We start from the raw sequence: 18,833 nt of genomic DNA on the forward strand, positions 1-18,833 counted from the left end.
AACAGCAGTAGAATGATGTCTCTTCCTTTGGTCTTGGAGGAGGCTGCACAACCAAAAGGTAGACTAGACGGGTCTCAGTGGGGTTTTCCAAACTGGTTACCCCCTTGACTTAGTGTAAGCGCTGCTCAGCAACAACTAAACCATCAGTGTGTTACCAACATTACTCTCCTCCTACATCCAAAACACAGGACCTTACCAGCTACTAGGAAGAAAGTTAGCTCCATCCCAGCCAAAACCAGGACAAGTGGAATTGGAAGAGCTGACCCCTCGGTAGGAGACGTTCTGGTTTTGCAGGGTTTCTTCCCTTGCGGAGAGGAGTGCAAAACCTGCTCCCCGTCAGGTTGGACTTTGCCTCAAAACGTGGCGCTGCCCTTTCTGTTGTGACATCACTGACTGCTGTTGATGTCACAAAGCGTCGTCGGCGCTGAGGTAGACCCAGCAGGGCATAAGATCAGGGTCGTGCCTGCGCCATCGTCACTCTCGGTCTTGAGAGAAGAGAGATCGCAGAGTGGTTGGCTCGCTCCCGAGCAAGCAGGATGCCTGTTTCCCGCACCTCAGCGGATGCGGAGAGACAGCTGCGGAAGGCCCTCGATCTGAACGGGTATGTTTGAAAAATCCTCCTCTCCTTTCCCCAAGGGTATTTTCCACCTCATCAGCTGGGGTGGGTGGGGGACGGACAGGGGACGCACACGAGGGCAGCCTGAGAGCTCGGCCTGGAGGCGGTGTAAGGCAGCAGCAGTCTCCTCAGTCCCTTCACAAACGCCAGCACTAGGCCTCGAAAGCCTTTTGTCTCTGCCAAATGAGGGACGAGTCCCTTTTGGATCACATGAAGGGAGTCCCAAGCAGTTGCCCAGCTCCATCCTGCCGCAGTAATGGCGAGAGCTTCGCGCAGTCCTGTATCGCGCTCTGCAGCATGGGTTATGTGCCTGCGCTGTCTTGGTTTTCCTTTTGACCCGAACCAGAAGGACACCAATGTTTCCTCTGTTGGCAGTGGATTTGACCTGTGTTGGATTTGTCCTGTGTTGGATTTGACCTCTGTTCCTGACAGATGAGGTTTCCTTCGGAAACCTGGTCAGCCCCTCACCAGTGGCGTGCCTTAGGAAAAGGAGCACAAGATCCTCTGAGGGCTGCAAGAAGTTTTCGAGTAGAATAAAAGGGGCTTGTTTATTCCTGAGGAAGTGTACGCTGTGAGTGCCTCTCCACCCCCACAGATGTGAAGTATGGCCACAGCTTTTGTTGCAACTCCTTCTCCTATTCCGGAGTCAATCCTGAGCCCTCCGTCCCTCACAAAACACTGCCATTCCCTGCTGTACCAAATGCCCCACTGGTGCACTTGGTGACAACTCTGCCTCTGACTCGAGCTTGTGCAGGATTAAGCCATTCCTCATGCCAGGAACACCAGGTTCAGGACCTGCAGTCCTTACTGCTCTTCTCGAATCTGATGCTGAACTGAGTGGGTACCACCAGCTTCACCACCCTTTTCCTCCTTGCCGTTCCGCAGGAAAACGAAGGCTCTGAAGATGGTGACCCTGGCGCTGCTTGTGGGTCTGTTCTGTTCCGGTGAGTCTCTCTAGAGCTCAGACCTGACGATGGTGCTTTAGGAGGTCCCCAGGGCTCCATGCTGCCCTGGTCCGCTTCCCCTGCTGTGAGCAGAGGAGCCCAGGTAAGAGCAGAAAGTCCCCGACAGAGGTGTGCCAGTCCTCCCTGCTTCCGAGGAACGGGTGTGGGGGCGAGGAAGGGGTGACTTGCCTTCCCCAGGAGGGCTAAGCCAGTTCTCTTACGCTGAGGGAGAGGCAGTGGTTAACCTCGCCTGGCCCAGGAGGCTGGGAAGCTTCTGTAGGACAAGGAGCATAGTCCATGGGAGGGAATGTCCGTCTCTGGCAGAGCCCGCAGGCCGTCACGACCTCTTCCCAAGACTACAAGAGGAGAGACAACTATGGCAGCTGGGAGGGACATGGAAAGGGGAGCGGGCAGCCCGAGGCATAACCCGGCCTTAGACCGCGTTCTAAGTGTAAGGAGAGCTTTGGTGTATGGCTGACAGGTGTTTACCCCGTGGGACAGCTTGGCGAAGAAAGCCTCTGGAGGACGGCAGCAGGATGGTGGGCCTACATCTCCTCCCATATTCAGCCTCTCCAACAGCAGGTGACATTTCCATTTCTTCACATCAAGACTGGTTCTGCCAGCGCAACTGCAGGGCACAAAGAGCCACTTGTTAAAAGCCTGTGGCTGGGGCTAGGGACAGAAGCCACCCTGGCAGGTCATCCAGGTGAAGGTCAGCTGGACCGAGCACCAGTGTCTCCACAGTTGTGGCATTGCACACAGCCGATCAAGAACCAGGATTAGGCAGATTTGGGCCTGCACAGGTTTCAGCAAAGCACTGGTTTGCTGAAACTTAACGGAGTTCCCTTAATTGTTGTTCCAGGTGCGCTCGCATCTCCCTGGAGGGGACTGGAAGACTCGGAGGTAAAAACGATTTCCCCTGGACTAGACGGTTCTTTAGAGGAGCTCTGCCCCTCGGCCCCAACAGGACATTGTTTATGTCCTGTCTCACACAAACTTCCCCTGGCACAGCGCCCTCAGCTTCTCCCACTGCCCTTTCTCGCCTTCTGCCAAACGGTCAGCTCTAGCTCCCCACGTCCATTAGAGGACTGGGGCCACCCGTCCGTCCACCCTTTCACTTGGGCTGGGCTCTTGGCAGCTCCACCTTTCTAACGCCTGAGCAGGGGAATGGTAGCCTTCTCCACCCTGCATCCGTTCCTCTCCCCCATGCTTGGGAGTAGCTGCTAGGAGACACCTCTGCGGCTTTCCATTGCTGGGCTGCAATCGAAAGCCCCTGCAAGCAGCATTGCCCCGTCGAAGGAGAGGAGAGACCAAGGGAAAGGGAGTCTTCTCTCAGGCTGAGGTCGGTGTAGCAGCAGTTGCCCGTCAAGACCTTTGCAGGGGGGCAAGGTTCAAGGGCTGAGGGCAGCCTTGCAACTGCCACTGTCACTCCCTCGCTCACATTCCCAGGGCGTCCGAGAGGCCAGCCACAACAGTTACCACCTCTCCGTTGCTCACTTCTTCTAGGCCAGCAGGGGACGAGTTAGGAGAAGTGCTGAGCGAAACCCTGACCCTGCCAGAAAAGCTACGTAAGCTCCAGGAAGAGCTTTATCTCCTGCGCTGGAGCCTAAAGGATGTCGCCGAGCGTGCTTTTCAGGAAGCCTTGAAGCAGGCGAAGCTCCCAGGCTTTACCGGATGGGTAAGGGCATATTGCAGAAAGCTCTACCCGGAGGTTTCTTTCCTCCCTCCGGCACGTATCCTGCTACAGTCCCCTGTCATAGCTAGCCAAAAGGCTGGTGCTGCTGGAACAAGTGCCGTGCATTGCCACACTTCCTTCTCCTGTTGCGCCACACTTCCTTCTGGGGGAAGAGAGAGCCGTGACGGGAAGGACAGTTGTCTTAGTCGTACCTTCCTCTCCGTCCAGATCTCAGGTCCTCCTCAAGGGAGAACCCGAAAGAAGGAATGCTCTCAGCAGTCCCTAGTTGCCCCACTCCCATCCCATGCCCAGGGGCTTGTCTGTGCATGCTGCCTGGCATGGGCATCTCCACAGGAAAAGCCTGTTCCCACCACTTCAGCATTCAGAGCGTGGGAGTGAGCAGCCCCTCCATTCTGATAGCGGTCAATCGCAGTAAAGCAAAGTTGGGAGGTTTCCGGGCAATTCTGGCCTCCCTTACATCTGAGTTGAACCTTGTCCCAGCTCACCTTGGCTGGCTTTGCAGGGGAGCTGCTTGCCCCGTTCCTTTTCCTTCTAACAGGCGCTCTCCTTTGTCTTCCTTCCCAGGCTGTTCAAGAGATAATCAATCAAGTCTTGGAGAAGCTGGAAGAAAAGCAAGTCCCCATGCCAGATTATGCCCTCAAATCATCAGGTGCTGTGCCATTGTGCAAACAAAGCGCTTCCTGTCCAGCTTGACAAGACAGGCATTTGAACGTGCCCAGTGGTAGGAGAGAAGGGGCGAGAAGTCAAGGGCCACCTCGTGCCCTACAAATGGACCCACTGACAGAGCCTGTAATGGGCCAGACCACATCTGAAGACCAGAAAGCCTACTTCCCATTCTTGTCTTTTTCCATGGCCCCTGACGACAGTTTGATGAGTCCCTGCTGTGTGTTCCAGAGGGATCATGCCAGTACGAAAGAAGGGAATCCCACTGTAGGAGCTTGATGGCTACTTAGAAGCTTTTTTCAAGTCAGCAGTGCAATATTCCTCCTGACATTGCTCAATGATTGTGCTCACGTTTTCATTTCCAGGGGCTGCTGTCGTTCATTCAAGGACTTCTCCATCCTTCCGCAATAGGAAAGGAAAAGTCTTTTTGTATTCCCTGCCGGTGCTGGATTACCTGCGATCTCCTGACGTTATCCTTGAGGTAGGTGCACCAAGAATCAGAAAAACAAAGGTGGCGGGGAGGAACCAAACGCGCTGCTGAGAGTTGCCTTGGCCCTTGTCTTTGCTCCTCGAAGCTTTCTTCTCCTGCTGCCTTCCTGCATGGACCTACTCGCCTCCTGTGTCTCCCTGCTGAGTTTTTCCTCTCGCGGAGTGCCCCAGCTCCTCCGCGCGAGCTTCTAACAGGCTAGCTGGGTCCCACAGTCTTTGTCTTGCCAGTCACTGTGAGAACTGTCAGCATGGCACGGAAGGAGGATGGAAAAGGGGCCTGCAGAGGTCTGGGGTGTGAGCTCGCCAGGGCTCTTAGTGAGCACGAGTGGGCGCTGAGAGCCTGCACTGCTGGAGGGCCCCACGTTGTGTTGGCAAGCCGTCCTGGCACTGCTCCTGAGCTGCCTGCACAAGTTGAAGTGTTGGCTGGTGCCGGTGGAAGGAGGTGGGAGTGGATGAGAGGGAGCCATTGCTTCCCCTGACAGGAAAGGCTCATCCAGGTGGGCCCTCTAGATGCCACCTGCTCTGGGCAGGTGCCTTTCAGCCACACCGTCCCTTGCTTGTTCTTGGCGACTTGCTCCAGACCGGGACAGGCCGGAGAGCTTCTTCGAGGGGCACATCCAGCTTCCTGCCATCCAAGTGCTTCTCTGCTGAAGGGGTCTTGTGACGCATGAATTCTCACCACTGCTTAGCTCAACGTGAACGTTGTTTCTTCTTCTCTTTCAGCCGGAAAATCATCCAGGAAACTGCTGGCCCTTGGCAGGAAGTCAGGGACACGTGCTCATCAGGCTGTCTGTGCCAATCGTTCCCAGAGCAGTCACCGTGGACCATGTCTCAGGGACAATGTTCCATAGAGACAGCATCTCCAGAGCGCCAAAGGACTTTGCTGTCTACGTGAGTGATTTCTCTAGAGTGGGGGGCGGGGGTTGCATAGCATTTCTAGGCGGGCGGTGAATACGGCTCAAAGAGTCCAGCGACCTGCGGCTTCCTCCTGGCTCGCAGAAGAAACAAGCTCCTTGGAGTTGCTCCCTTTCCCTTGTATTCCTCTCTTATCCAATGTACCGCTCAAAAGGAAGCTTCTGGGGCAAGGTGCTACTCCAGGAGCCACAGGGAAAAGGAGCTGGCACAGTGCACGGTCCTAGACCTTCTTGGCTTCCAATCCCAGTGGGCATTTGTGATGCTCACGTTACCCCCCTCACTGGGAACGTCTGCTCCTTTCCTGACTGGCAGCTGAGACTCCTTGAGTAGGCAAGTGTGGCACGCTACCTAGCTGCAGCTTCTCGTCTCCTCTTGTGCTCACCTTCCTTGGACTACGTAGCTGCAATAGACCAGTACTTCACCGACTGACGTTAAATCTTCCCACGGTGAACGAGGCGCTCTTGTTTTCCCTACCCCTGTCTTTCTCTAGGGCCTCAAGGAAGAACAGGAGGAGCAGGGAACGTTCCTGGGACGGTTCACTTTCCTGGCGATGCTGAATCCCACTCAGACCTTCCAGCTGAAGGTACGGGGACAAAGAGGGAGAACTGGAGGAGAGGAGGAGATATGCAGTTGGCTGGGGAGAAACTTCCCTGCCAAAGGGCTAGAGGCAGCCGTCTCCTGCAGCATGTGCCACGCTGGCTTTTCTTCTGCTTTAGCTTCCTAGTGGCGTATGCCTGGACTCCTGTTGTTCTTCTCTTTCCTTTTGGCTTTCAGCTTCAGCGCTTAAAAGCACCACCGCTGAAGCTGAAGTCAGCTTGAGTGTCTGGACTCCAAGTGCACACAAGTGGCCACGTCCCCTAGTATGCACTACTCCTGGCCTGCTAGTTAAAGATAGAACTACTGGGCTTTCTGAGGCTTCTGGTGTTGCTGGTAGCGAGTAGGGACAGGGAGGCCATTATGTCTCGGTGGCTTTCTAGAGGAGGCAACGAGCCATTTGACTGACTCCACTGGGTCTTCTGACTGTGCACGCATGTGCCTCAAAGCAGGCGAGAAGAACTCGCCCATCTATTTGCTGCCGCTTCTGGTAGCTGCTTCTTCCTTTCCTGTTCTTATGGCCACAGGAGGTGGAGCAGGATAAGAACGTCTTGACCACCATAGGTCAAAAGACCTCGCAGGGCAGCCAGAAGTAAGCTGTTGAAGGAGTCCGTCGCTGCGGCACTACTCTGTCAGGAGTCAACTGCCAGGGAGGAAAAGGCAACTCATTCCTTCTTGTCATTTCAGAACGAGCTCTCTGGGTTCGTGAATTACATAAAGCTGCAAGTGCTGAGCAACTGGGGCCACCCGGACTACACCTGCCTGTATCGATTCAGGGTGCACGGCGATCCTCCCAAAGACGGGGGAAAGGGGTCCCTGTCATCTGGCAATAAAGGCCCTTAATTTTCACCAAGTGGAGTTGGAGCCTGTTTTGCCTGTGATGCTAACTGGTAAGAGAGCTCCCTGTCCTTCTCTTGACCCACGAGCTTACCGGAGACTTCAGGGGTACATAGCAAAATTTTCCTTATTCAAAGCAACAAGAAAGATCAGTCACAATTATGCAGAAAAACTGACATCCACATGCTTGCTGCCTGCAGAGGAACATCAGCAGGACCTGCCTATACACAAAAGATTAAATGAAGGTACAGGAAGCAACTAAGCATCAACTGAACACAACCGTCTCTTGTTACCTATTTTCACAAGAGGCACATGCTGCTTCAGCTTCCGTCTTTCAGGCTGTCACCTATGAGACAATGGAAGCATGTTGTATTGTAAGAAGGAAACCCCTGATTGGAAAGCCAGTTCACGGCCTCATTCGCCTCTCCAGGCACATATCCAGTGAAGAGCCCAGGAAACGTGACAGAAGGGATTAGCAAAGCAAACTCAGGACACCTCAAGAGATTCCATAACTACACGAGTCTGTCTTTCCTTTTCACCCCCCAGTGCCCAAAGCACCGAGGCAGGAGCAGGCAGGGCAGTCGTGCGCTTGGGTCGCACCGGGGAGGAGAGAGCAGGAACAGCGCTCTGGCACCCAGGATTGGGAAGAATTTCTGCTCTCAGCTGGGGCTTAGTCCTTGTGCAAGTACAGCACTGATCCAGACAGGAAACTGAGGGTGTCAGTTAATCCCAGGTGCCACATACACTGTCCCTTCTCCCATCGCCTCCTCTCGATGAACAGTTTTCCAGACTCTTCCACCTCATCCCAGCTCAGATGCCTGCACTCTGGCCAGAACCTGGCAGGAGACAGGGTCTGTCCCCGGTCACAGTGCCCGTGCTGAGCCCAGCACCCAGGGCCTTCCTCAGGCCGCGCCCTCCCCTGGGGCTGAGGAGGAGAGACGCCCTGTCCTGGCGTGGCCCAGGGCATCCTCCTGTGGCCAGAAGGAAGGACAGAGCCCTGTCACTCTCTCCTCACGGGGGCTCACCACTGCCCTTTGCGTCCGTGCCCGGGACTGCCCAGCGCTGGCAGGCCCCACAGGGCTTCAGGGCCAAGCAGGGAGGAAATTAGAAGGGCCAAAGTTCAAGTAGAACTTAACCTGGCGACTGCCGTTAAAGAGAATAAAGGATGTTTCTCTAAATGCATTAAGAACCAAAGGAGGTCTAAGGAGAATCTTCATCCTTTACTGGATGTGGAGGGAAACACAGTGACAAGGGATGAGGAAAAGGCTGAGGTACTTCATGCCGCCTTTGCCTCAGTCGTTAGTAGTAAGACCAGTTGTTCTCTGGCTACCCAGCCCCCTGTGATGGTAGTGAGCGATGGGGAGCAGAATGAAGCCCCCACAATCCAAGGGGAAATGGTTAGTGACCTGCTACACCACTCAGACACCCACAAGTCAGTGGGACTGGATGGGATCCACCCAAGGGCACTGAGGGAGCTGGCGGAAGTGCTCACCAAGCCGCTTCCATCATCCACCAGCAGTCCTGGCTAACCGGGGAGGTCCCAGTGGACTGGAGGTTAGCAAATGTGACGCCCTTCTACAAGAAGGGCCGGAAGGAGGATCTGGGGAGCTACAGGCCTGTCAGCCTGACCTTGGTGCCGGGGAAGACTATGGAGCAGATCATCTTGAGTGCCACCACGTGGCACGTACAGAAGAACCAGGCGATCAGGCCCAGTCAGCATGGGTTTGTGAAGGCAGGTCCTGCCTGACTAAGCTGATCTCCTTCTCTGGCCAGGCCGGTCACAAGTGCTGTTCCCCAGGGCTCAGTTTTGTGGCTGGTCTTGTTTAATATCTTTATCAATGATCTGGACAAGGGGATCCAGTGCAACCTCAGCAAGTTTGCAGAAGACACCAAGTTGGGTGGGAGTGTTGATCTGCTTGAGGGTAGGAAGGCTCTGCAGAGGGTTCTGGACAGGCTGCATCGATGGGCCCAGGCCAGTTGTATGAGGTTCAACAAGGCCAAGCGCTGAGTCCTGCACTTGGGTCACAACAACCCCATGCAACGCTACAGGCTTGGGGATGAGTGGCTGGAAAGCTGCCCGGCAGAAAAGGACCTGGGGGTGTTGGTCAACAGCCTGCTGATTATGAGTCAGCAGTGTGCCCAGGTGGCCAAGAAGGCCAACGGCATCCTGGGCTGCATCAGAAATGGTGTGGCCAGCAGGAGCAGGGAGGTGATCGTGCCCCTGTACTCGGCGCTGGTGAGGCCGCATCTCAAATACTGTGTTCAGTGTTGGGCCCCTCACTCCAAGAAGGACATTGAGGTGCTGGAGCGTGTCCAGAGAAGGGCGACGAAGCTGGTGAGGGGTCTGGAACACAAGTCTGACGAGGAGCGGCTGAGGGAGCTGGGGTTGTTTAGCCTGGAGAAGAGGAAGCTGAGGGGAGACCTCATTGCTCTCTCCAACGACCTGAAAGGGGGTTGTGGGGAGGTGGGTGTTGGTCTCTTCTCCCAAGTGACAAGCGACAGGACAAGAGGAAATGGCCTCAAGCTGCGCCAGGGGAGGTTTAGACTGAATATGAGGAAAAATCTCTTCACTAAAGGGTTGTCAGACATTGAACAGGCTGCCCGGGGAGGGGGTTGAGTCGCCAGCCCTGGAGGGATTTAACAGACATGTGGGTGAGGCGCTGAGGGACATGGTTAGTGCTGGACTGGGCAGGGTGAGGTTTACGGTTGGACTTCATGATTGTAAGGGTCTTTTCCAACCTAAACGGGTCGATGGTTCTGCGATTGTATTTGGAGGGCCTAAACCCTGAAGGCGGAGCTGGTCGCCTGGCAATGGCCGCCCAGGAGTCTGGGGGGAGTCAGTGGACCCAGGACAGCCAATCGCATTTGGGGAAGGGTGTGATTGACATGTAACCAGACAGCCAATGGGAGGCAACATCACCTCAGGGAAGGGCGGGCAGTGATGGGGGTGGGGAGGGAGCCCTCAGGCAGCCAATAAGAGAGAGCATCCCCTCAGGGGAGGGTGGGCCCCAACTGAGGGCAGAGTGACAGCCCATGTGGGCAATCAGAGGTCAGAGTCCAGGTGAAGGGCGGGAGCCCACCAGGGCAGCCTGAACCAGCTGGGGGCCAATCAGAGGCAGCATCCCCTCAGGGCAGGAGACTGACAGCCCTCCCGACCTATGCCGGCAAAGACTGGTGTGAGAAGAAGGCGGGCTCCACCGGCAGCCGGGCCGAGCTTCAAGATGGCGCAGGTGGGGCCTGCTGTGAGGCTGAGGGTGGGGAGGAGGGGGAGGACCCGGCCGCCATCCGGCGTCTCCCGCCTGAGGTGGTGAGTTGAGTAGGGGGGATGTGGGGCTGGGGTCCCCCCTCAGAGCAGGGGGGTCCCAGGGTTGATGCTCTCCCCACCTCTCTCCCCACAGCTGCTGCACATCATCTCCTTCCTGACGCTGCCCCCACCCCCTGCTGAGACTGGGCCAGACCTGCCGCTGCCTCCACGAGGTGTGCGACAGCGAGGCCGCCTGGCGCCACCTCTGCACCCCTCTCCCCCGGCCGCCGCCAGCGCCCGTCCCTGCAGGAGGGCCGCCATCCTCACCTGTGAGTCCCTGTCATTGCCAAGGGATGGGGGGTGGCACTTTGTCCCCCAGCCTCATTTTCAGAGTCCACAGCTTTGATTGTACGGTTGAAAGCCTCATTTGTATGGTCCCAAACCCTCATTTTTAGGGTACAAACCCTCAATCATAAGTTCCAAACCCCCCTTTTAAGGTTCAAAGACTCAGCGATGAACGACTTAAACTATTCTATATTTCTACGATTCTATGATTCTATGATTTTAAGGGCCCAGAGTTTCATTTTTAAAGCCCAAAGTCTGATTGTGAAGGTCAAAGCCTCAGTTTTAGAGGCCAAAGCCTTATGTAGAGGGTCCAAAGGCTCATTTGTAGCTTCCAAAGCCTCCTTTTCAGGGACCAAAGCCTCCTTTTCAGGATTCGGTCCACAATTTGGAGAACCCAACACCTATTTTGAGCCTCCCAAAACCCATTTCTAGGGTGCAAAGTCTCTCTTTTACAGCTCTGAGCCTCCACTGGAGTGCCCAAAGCTCTAAAACTTCATTTCTTGGGGCCATGGACGATCCAAGAGTTTCCCCTCCTTTGCAGGCTCCAAAACCTCATTTTTAGCATCGAGCCCATCTTTTAGCCCCAAAAGTCTCTTTTTTAGGGCCAGACCCCTCATTTCTAGGGTCCCAACCTGTCTTTTATTACCCATAGTCTATTTTAGGGTCCACGGTTTCATTCTGAGGGTCTAATCCCGCACCATCAGGGCAGAAAGCCTCTTTTTAGGCTCCAAAGCTACATTTCTAGTGTCCAAAGCCTCCTTTTTACTTTCCAAATCTTAGGTTTGGTTTCCAAAGCCTCATTTCAGGCTCCAAAGCCTCAGTTTTATGGTCCCAAGTGATATGACTTTCCACATGCCAGCAAGCGTGCCAGGGTCCGGCCCTAGGATACGGCTGAAAGTGCAAGGTCCGAGTGAAGGTGTCCAATTCCTCTTTTATTACTTCTCAGATGACAGCTCATGCTGGTGCCTGAGGCATTTCTCGAATGACGGTTCAGTTGAGGCAGGTGGGCGTCCGTGGGGAAGCAAGTGTTACCAAAATCTTCAACAGCAGTAGAATGATGTCTCTTCCTTTGGTCTTGGAGGAGGCTGCACAACCAAAAGGTAGACTAGACGGGTCTCGGTGGGGTTTTCCAAACTGGTTACCCCCTTCGAAAGAAGGAAGAATCCACCCTGCGCTTCTTTTCTGGTTTGCAGCGCTGCTATCAGTAGCTTCCCAGGCAAGTGGGCCGCGAGGTTTCGTTAGAGTCGCAGGTACAGTTCCAATCTGTGGTAAACTCACGGTGACGGGTTGTACTGGCTGTAACGCCATCGGATAGTTTCCTTCATCAGAAGGGGGAGCATCAAGCACAGCTTCTGCAAAGAATGCTTGGCTCACGGAGCTCCCGCTGGGCCCGTGCCGATTATTCAGCTGATGAAGTGTTTGGGGAAGTTGAGTGTCCCTCTGGGCCTTCAGACTCGTTCTCAAGAGGCCCTTAGCTCTTTCTACCACCCCATCTGATTGAGGATAACAGGGGGTGTGGAATAGCCATTGGATTTCTTCTTGTGTTGCCCATTCTTGCACTTCCTACACGGGAGAAGTGCGAGCCGTTATCACTGCGGATGACATCAGGAGTAGGTAGACTTGAGAACCAAAACCATACTCCTCGTACTGTATTTCACCCATCGGCCTTCGGGCACTTTGTTGCCAAAAGCAAGCTGGAGATGACTTCTGCTCCCGTGAGGATGCATCGATATCCCGCAGAGGGTTTGAATGGCCCGACACAATCAGTTTGCCGTGTAGACCATAAGGTTTTACCTTCATTGCTATGGAGGGGTGGTGCTTTAGCAGGGCGATTTTGCATCATTTTAATCGACATTGAGGACACTCTGCGAGAATAACTGCACAAGTTTTCCTGTCTAGGGGCCAACCCGTGCTCTGTGCAGCAAAAGAAAGTGCTGCTTTACCTGTGTGACCTGATTTTTGACGTCGCCATTCCCCCATTTGATACCACTCAGAATTTAGGGAGTTCCCTGTTTAGGTTTTCCTGATCTTTGTCAATTCATCCACCTTTCTGTTCCAGTCCGTTGCTGGCTTATTATCTTTGGTGTGAGCTTTCACCCGTCCCACCCTGAATGGGGTTTTTCTGGCTACAGTTAATAACAGTTGACAATCTTGAGTTCTCCAAACGGGAGATCGCTTTACTTCCCAGTTCAGCGATTCCCACTGTCAGAGCCGGTATGTGGCTCCAGCCCACACAGCACAGGAGTCCACGGATATAACTTCTGCTCCGTTCTGTGCTGCTAAAGCAACTGCCCTTCATTCTCCTGCTTGTGCACTGCCTTCGCCTTCTCCTCTAATTTGTTGGCCAGTGTTAATGTTCAATGTGGCAGCTTTATATTGCCATTTAGCATTTGTTCTTTCTGCATCAGTGAACCAAATGTCTTCTGTTGGCATTCCCTCAGTGAGGGGAGGTGTGTTTGAAATTGGTGAGGGTTTGAAAGGCTGTTGTAACACTGATGGGTCTGCACTTAGAGGCATCTGGAATTTGGAAACTTTAGAATGTCCTTGGGTCAGTTGCATGTCATCTGCTGCTCCCATCGGGTAGGAATACCATTGCCTGAGAGTGGGATTTTGTGCAATTCCTTCTGGGGGAGCAGCCCAGCCAAGGTCATCCCACCGCAGTGTCTTTGCTGGCCGCACTGGAGACCTTGGCTTCACCCTCCGGTCACGGAGGTGTACAACAAAAAACATGATAACCCACAGCCCCCTAGACACCCCAAAGGCCCCTCCATTCCTCCCCACAGCTCCCCATACCCCCCGTAGCCACCCGTATGCCCTTGTGCCCTACAGCCCCTATGGCCTCCACACTCCTCCTCCCACGCAAAAGCCCCATCCTGTGCCCTTCTCCCTCCCCACAGCCCCACGGCCCCCGTCTCCCCCACTCCCCATGCTCCCATCCTGGGTGGCCCCACAGCCCCGTGGGCCCCTGTCCCAATACCCAGCAGTGCTGGCCCCATGGTCCTCTTGCCTCTTGCACCCCATCCCCTGGGGCCCATTCTAGCAATCTCGTAGCCGCTGGCCCTGTCCCCAAAGCCCTGTCCCTGCTGACCCCACAGCCACCGGCCGGCACAGCCCCGGCTGCTCCCTGCCAGCTTCTCCAGGCACTCCCAGGTTTTGCTGCCGAGGGGAAAGGCGCTGTCGGATGGAGGCCGGAGCGACCCAGCCTGCTAACTCCTGAATGTGGCACCGCTGCACGCAGCCGCTTGAAGCGTCACAGCTGAAGCACGTGGCTCACTGCCTGCCTGCTACGTGCCCCCACCCCTTCCTCCTGGTGTCCCCCCGGGTGCCGGCCACCGCAGCTCTCTGAGCAAGTGAGAGAGCCCATTCCTCTTGGGAGGCTTCAAACACGGTGTCTGCCTGGGCTAGAGCAGAGGACTAGGCTTTATTTTGCCCCTTCCTGGGCTGAAGTTCCGCCCCGGGGCTGGATGCTGGAACCAAACAGGGGCTGGATGCTTGAGCCCTGGGCTAGAGCCCACGTGGTGTTGCTGCCCGTGCACATGTGCACACCTGTGGTGCACATGTGGGTGTGTGATTGTCTGCAGTTGCCTGCTGGGAATACTTGCGCAGCCTGGCTCATGCTGGCGCCCGCAATCGCTCCTGCCCGTGCACTGAGAGTGGGTGCTGAGAGCAATGCCCTGATTCCCCGGTGGCCGCGCCTGGGCCTCAGGTCAGCTCTTGGTGCCAGTCCCAGGGAGGTGATGGTCGTGTCACAGGAGGCGGGGATGGCCATGTCACCATGATGTCACTGTGGGTTTGTGACACAGGCGCCCTGGCAGGTATAAAAGGGGGCTGCTCCCTGAGGCGGGGGAGCATCTGGAGGAGAACCTCGGTGCTGCTGGGCAGGAGTTTGGAGAATACTCGCCAATGGCCTGTCCTGTGTCTGCCGTGCAGTGGAAGGCCCCCAACGGGGGAGAGGAGGGTGAGGGCAGAGTATCCCCACGGTCCTCACAGCCCAGGGGCTCAGTGCCTGTGTCTGGATCCTCTCCCCAGAGCTGTGTCGTGGCGCGGTGCTGCGAAAACAACCCCCAGGAGCTCCAGCAGCTGGAGGGGCTGCTCACCCAGACGATGGTGAGTTCACAGAAGGATGGCCTGGTTGAGGCTGGAAGCGACCCCTGGAGATGATCTTGTCTTGTGCAGTGCCCCTGCTCAAGCAGGGTCGCCTACAGCCAGTTGCTCAGGACCATGTCCAGAAGTGGACCGTGTCAGAGTTGGGCCTGGGGGTCCCTCTGTCTCCCTGCAATGTGTCCCGCTTGCTTTGCAGAGGGAGCAGTGGTCGGAGCTGCTAGAAGCTGTTGAAGAACGGGTTAAGGTCAAGAAGGTACTGGCGACAGGAGGGCCGGGGGCTCAACAGGTTTGTGGGGGAAGCCCCCTCAGAGCGGGCATGGCCAGGACTCTTGACCGGGCCCTTTGCTTCTCCAGCTTCTCAGGAACAAGGTCCAGCGCCTCCTGGAGAGACAGCAATGCCTCCGACAGGCAACAGCTCTGTGAGTGGTGATGGGGCCCTGACTGAAACCGGGGCAGCAGGGTCAGGGGTGCTGAGCAGCTTCGGGCAGACCTCTGCCCGTTGCAGGCCTCTCTCTGGCTCCTGTCTGCTCCTCCCTCCAGCCTGCCCTGGAGAGCCCTTTGTCTTCTCCTAAGTGGCTCAAACCCTCTCTGAGCAACTCGGGACTCCTGGAAGCAGCTCTGCACACCTCTGAGCAGCTCCCAGGCTCTCCAACTTGCTCCCCAGGCCTGGGGTGGCACAGGGGTGGGGGATGGGTCTGTGCAGTGCTGGGTTGCCGGGGGTGCCTGGTGCCAGCCCCAGCAGAGGCTGGGCAGCACCCAGGCTCCCTGTTGGCCAGCCGGGGGGTCGCCATGCCAGCCAAGGTCTCTTCTCACAGGCCAGCAGCCCGTGGTGTCCGTAGCTGGGGGAAGAAGGCGCAGACAGACGAGACAGACGGGTCGCTGCTGCAGGAGATGGTGGCTGTGCGGCTGGTAGGACAGACAACCCTGCTGTGGGCCTTGGGGAGGGAAGGGGCTGCACTGTGCCCGCGGGACGTGGGGGTACTGATCTCAGCGGGGACGAGGGAGGGGACCTGAGCCCCAAAACCTCGGCCTCCTCGCACACCCCAACACATGTCCCTGCTGTGCCTTGGCCTGTAGGAGGAGCAGCTGGCGTCAAGGAGGAATAGTATCGCTTCTTGGCTGAGGTGAGTTGCCTGGCGGGCGTGGGGTGCTGGGGCTCTTCCATCGGCAGTGGGATGAGAGAGCTGCCCGGGCCCCTCCCCTCAGTCCTGAGCAGGGAGTCTTGTGCCCAGCACGGTGCGAGGTCCCACGGTGCTGTTTGAAGAGGGTGGTTGGAAAGAGCTGAGACAAATTTGCCCCCAGCTCTGCCTGACCCCTCTCCTGTCCCGCAGGAGACTTCTTCTGTTCCTCGCCCTCCTGCAGATCCTTGTCCTCATCGTGGTCTTACTGAAGAGGGACATCCTTAACTGGGTCCTGCCACCAAAGCTGGCGGCCGCCTTTGGGAGCCGCCCAGCCAGGTCCCGGTTCTTTTGAAATGGCGCTAGAAAGAGAATAAAGACATCTCTGATAGCAGGACAAGTGCGTGACCTTGTCAATGAATGTCAGCTGACATGTCGGAGGGAGGTGGCTGCTGCTTTCCCTTCTGCCTGTGCGTGCCCCACGATGGCTCTGCCTCAGACCTGGCTCTTGCCCAATTTGGAGGCAGGAGGGTGTATCCACCATCCTGCGTAAACGGCTGCCCTCGCTGCACCGGCAGGAGCTGTTGCCCGTGGCCCCTTTCCTTCTGCTGTAGAGCTCCAGCCCCCGGCAAAACCTCCAGCGGGACACAGGGAGCTCCTTCCTCTTCAGCCCCTGCCCGGGGGCACGACGACCAGGTTCTGCGAGAAACACACAAGGGTGCTGCCCCGTGGGCACTGCCGTGGCTGAGTACGTGTCCCAGAGACCACACAGAGCCACCCCACAGGTCCCCTTCTTGCCGGCTGCTCCAGATTGATGCTCACTGCAAACATGCAGCAGTTCCCTTTCCTTTCCCCGTTCCCTTTCTATATTCTTTTCCTGTGCTACCACCTTGTTGTTTGGGGGCAGAAATACCATCCATCCCTATGGCCCTACTGCATTTTTTGTGGGGGGAAATAAATCCCCCCAACATCGTCCTCTATTTTATTGGGGGGGAAATAATTTTCATCCCATGGCCTCCTCTATTTTGCGGTTAGCAATAACTCATGTTCATCTTATTTTCCAGCCAGCCAAGTTGTGTGCGACTGCTCCCTGCAGGTCGTGAGCCCCCTCCTGTCCCTCCCGTTCCCCTCTCTGCAGCTCGGCAAGGGCCTTGGTGCCATTCAGCATCTGCTGTCCTCACCCCATCGCTGGGCAGGGCGAGGCGGGACTGTTGTCTTTCCACCGCGCGCTTTGCCAGCAGCCCTGCTGCAGCCGGCAGACGAGGTCATGGAAGAGGGAGAAGGCGTAAGGCAGATCAGGCAGCCCGCAGGCTACTACACATCTTCAGGCGCTGACGCCCCACCTCCTGCGAGCACATCGAGATCGAGAGCAGCACCTGGAAACCAGGCCAAAGAGGTGGAAAGGAGGAGTCTTGGAAGAGGGCTGAAGAGCAGCCCCCTCCTGCTGCCCTGTTGCGGATCATTCCTCTGTGCTCCGACCCCACGGCATGGGAGGCGGTACCGAGATGCTGGAGTGAAACGTTAGGCTGCTGCAAAGGAGCAGGCAGCGACAGCCGAGAGGCAGATCCTCTCCTCGGCTGCATCGTCACTCCCGTGTTTAACAAAGTCGTTGGGCTCCAGCGGTGCCCGTGAACAGTTTGTGGTGCCTGGCAGGAGCATCGCAGACTAGTTGGGTCTCCTTCTGTGCTCTGAACTTGCAGAGAGCTACAGAGGTGCCAAAACGTCTTGGCCAAGAAGATCCTCCTCAGGTGACCCCAACGTGTGTTTGGAATGCACCCAGAGAGTATTTCTTCTCGAAGAAGAAAGCCAATCCCAAAGCATCAAGCTTTGGATGGCTGCAGCAGCTTTTGGCGTAAACAAAGACAGCAAAGTCAGAGCACTGCTCTTCTTGTTCATCTCAGCTACAGCACTGTTAGGTACCGCAGGGACGGGCAATGGATCAAGTCTGCAGATAGCTTTGCAAGTTGGCATTAGAAACGTCAAGAGTGTCTGACGAGAGCAGACACGGTCTGCACAGGTCTGCCAGAGCTTCCTAGAGCCTGGAAGCCCTGGCAGCTGCTTCTGGCCAGGCTCCTTGTTGCCTTTACTAATAACAGCAGTGAAATATATTGTGGGTTTTTCATATTTCTTTTTTCTGTTTTCTTTCCCCCCCCAGGAACCTTCAGAGGAATAATACTAAAAAGTCGTGTAAGAAAAAGCTCTGGCCGTTTCAAGGTATGGCCAAGATGCCTTCCATAAAAGGAGACTCTCAGGACACAGGAATTCTTCAGCCACCTTCACCCAACCAAGCCTGCCTGCCGTGGCATTTTGTGAAGGGTGACGAGCGCCACTCTGCCCCAGCACAAAAGCCGTGGCTAAAGTGTATGAGTGAGGAGCCAGCGGCAGAGGCACCCCCTGCCCCACATCCAGCTGCCGGGGTCCTCTGCTTCCCTGGGTGGCATCGGGCGCTGCCGGCTCCTGAGCTCTGACCCTCTAATGAGCTCAGCAGTGAGGTAACTTTGCACCTCGGAATGTCAGATGCCAGCTGGAGGAGCGGTGCTAGAGGAGGCTTGCAAGCAAAGCTGACTTTGTGCTGGAAGGCGAGGTTGTGGGGCAAAACCAGCCACCCCAATTTGGGCAGGGGCATAAAGAGCCACTTGAGCATGTTATATAGCACATCTCAAAACTCAAGGTCAAAAATAAGTGAAAAAGAATGGAAAGAACGGAAGGAAGACACTTTGTAAGGAATGCACCTGGCATTTAGACGTGTTAAAGATAAAACCTGTCTCCACTAACTAACAATAAGCATTAACACAAGGACGACTTCTAGGAAGATAGAATAGAGTGCCAATACAGTGTCCGAAGGCTGACCCGCCTCATTATCCTGCGAAAACCACACCTCCTAGCTAGAAAACGCCCCCAACCCAAATAAGCCCCCTCCTCTCTGGGCATGCATAGTGAATTAAAAGAGAACTGTCGCTTTAAGATGACGTAAGAAAAGTATCAACCAATAGTTAGTTAAGGGGTGGGACCGGTAGGCGTCACTCACTTTGCTAACTGTTTCAATACTTGTCATGATTTCAAGCGGGTGTGCATGCTAGGAGGAGAAATCCCCCATGCACCCAGCGCAGCAATAAACCAATGTCGGCTTTCTGAACTGTCATTTGGCTTTGGGAGTTTTCTTGGTTACGATTTTCCGTAACAGGCAGGGCAGGAGTAAATCCAGGTACCCTGCGTGGAGAAGGGGGAAAAAAGAGCTTCCCCAAGCAAGAGAGGGGAACAAAGAGCC

General features: G+C 55.7%; 1 protein-coding gene across 1 annotated transcript; it reads left to right on the forward strand.

The window, feature by feature from the left end:
- Positions 1-1,936: 1,936 nt before the first annotated feature.
- Positions 1,937-15,920, forward strand: LOC132321134 (SUN domain-containing protein 2-like). The gene is given in 14 exon segments (XM_059834707.1): positions 1,937-2,008; positions 2,011-2,142; positions 2,423-2,463; positions 3,067-3,238; positions 3,821-3,905; positions 4,285-4,400; positions 5,132-5,299; positions 5,814-5,906; positions 6,605-6,752; positions 9,925-10,061; positions 14,373-14,450; positions 14,644-14,700; positions 14,802-14,866; positions 15,779-15,920. Coding segments are annotated over 14 exon segments (1,506 nt in total).
- Positions 15,921-18,833: the final 2,913 nt, after the last annotated feature.

Source organism: Gavia stellata, unplaced genomic scaffold, assembly GCF_030936135.1.
Source record: "Gavia stellata isolate bGavSte3 unplaced genomic scaffold, bGavSte3.hap2 HAP2_SCAFFOLD_53, whole genome shotgun sequence".
NCBI classification, from domain to species: domain Eukaryota; kingdom Metazoa; phylum Chordata; class Aves; order Gaviiformes; family Gaviidae; genus Gavia; species Gavia stellata.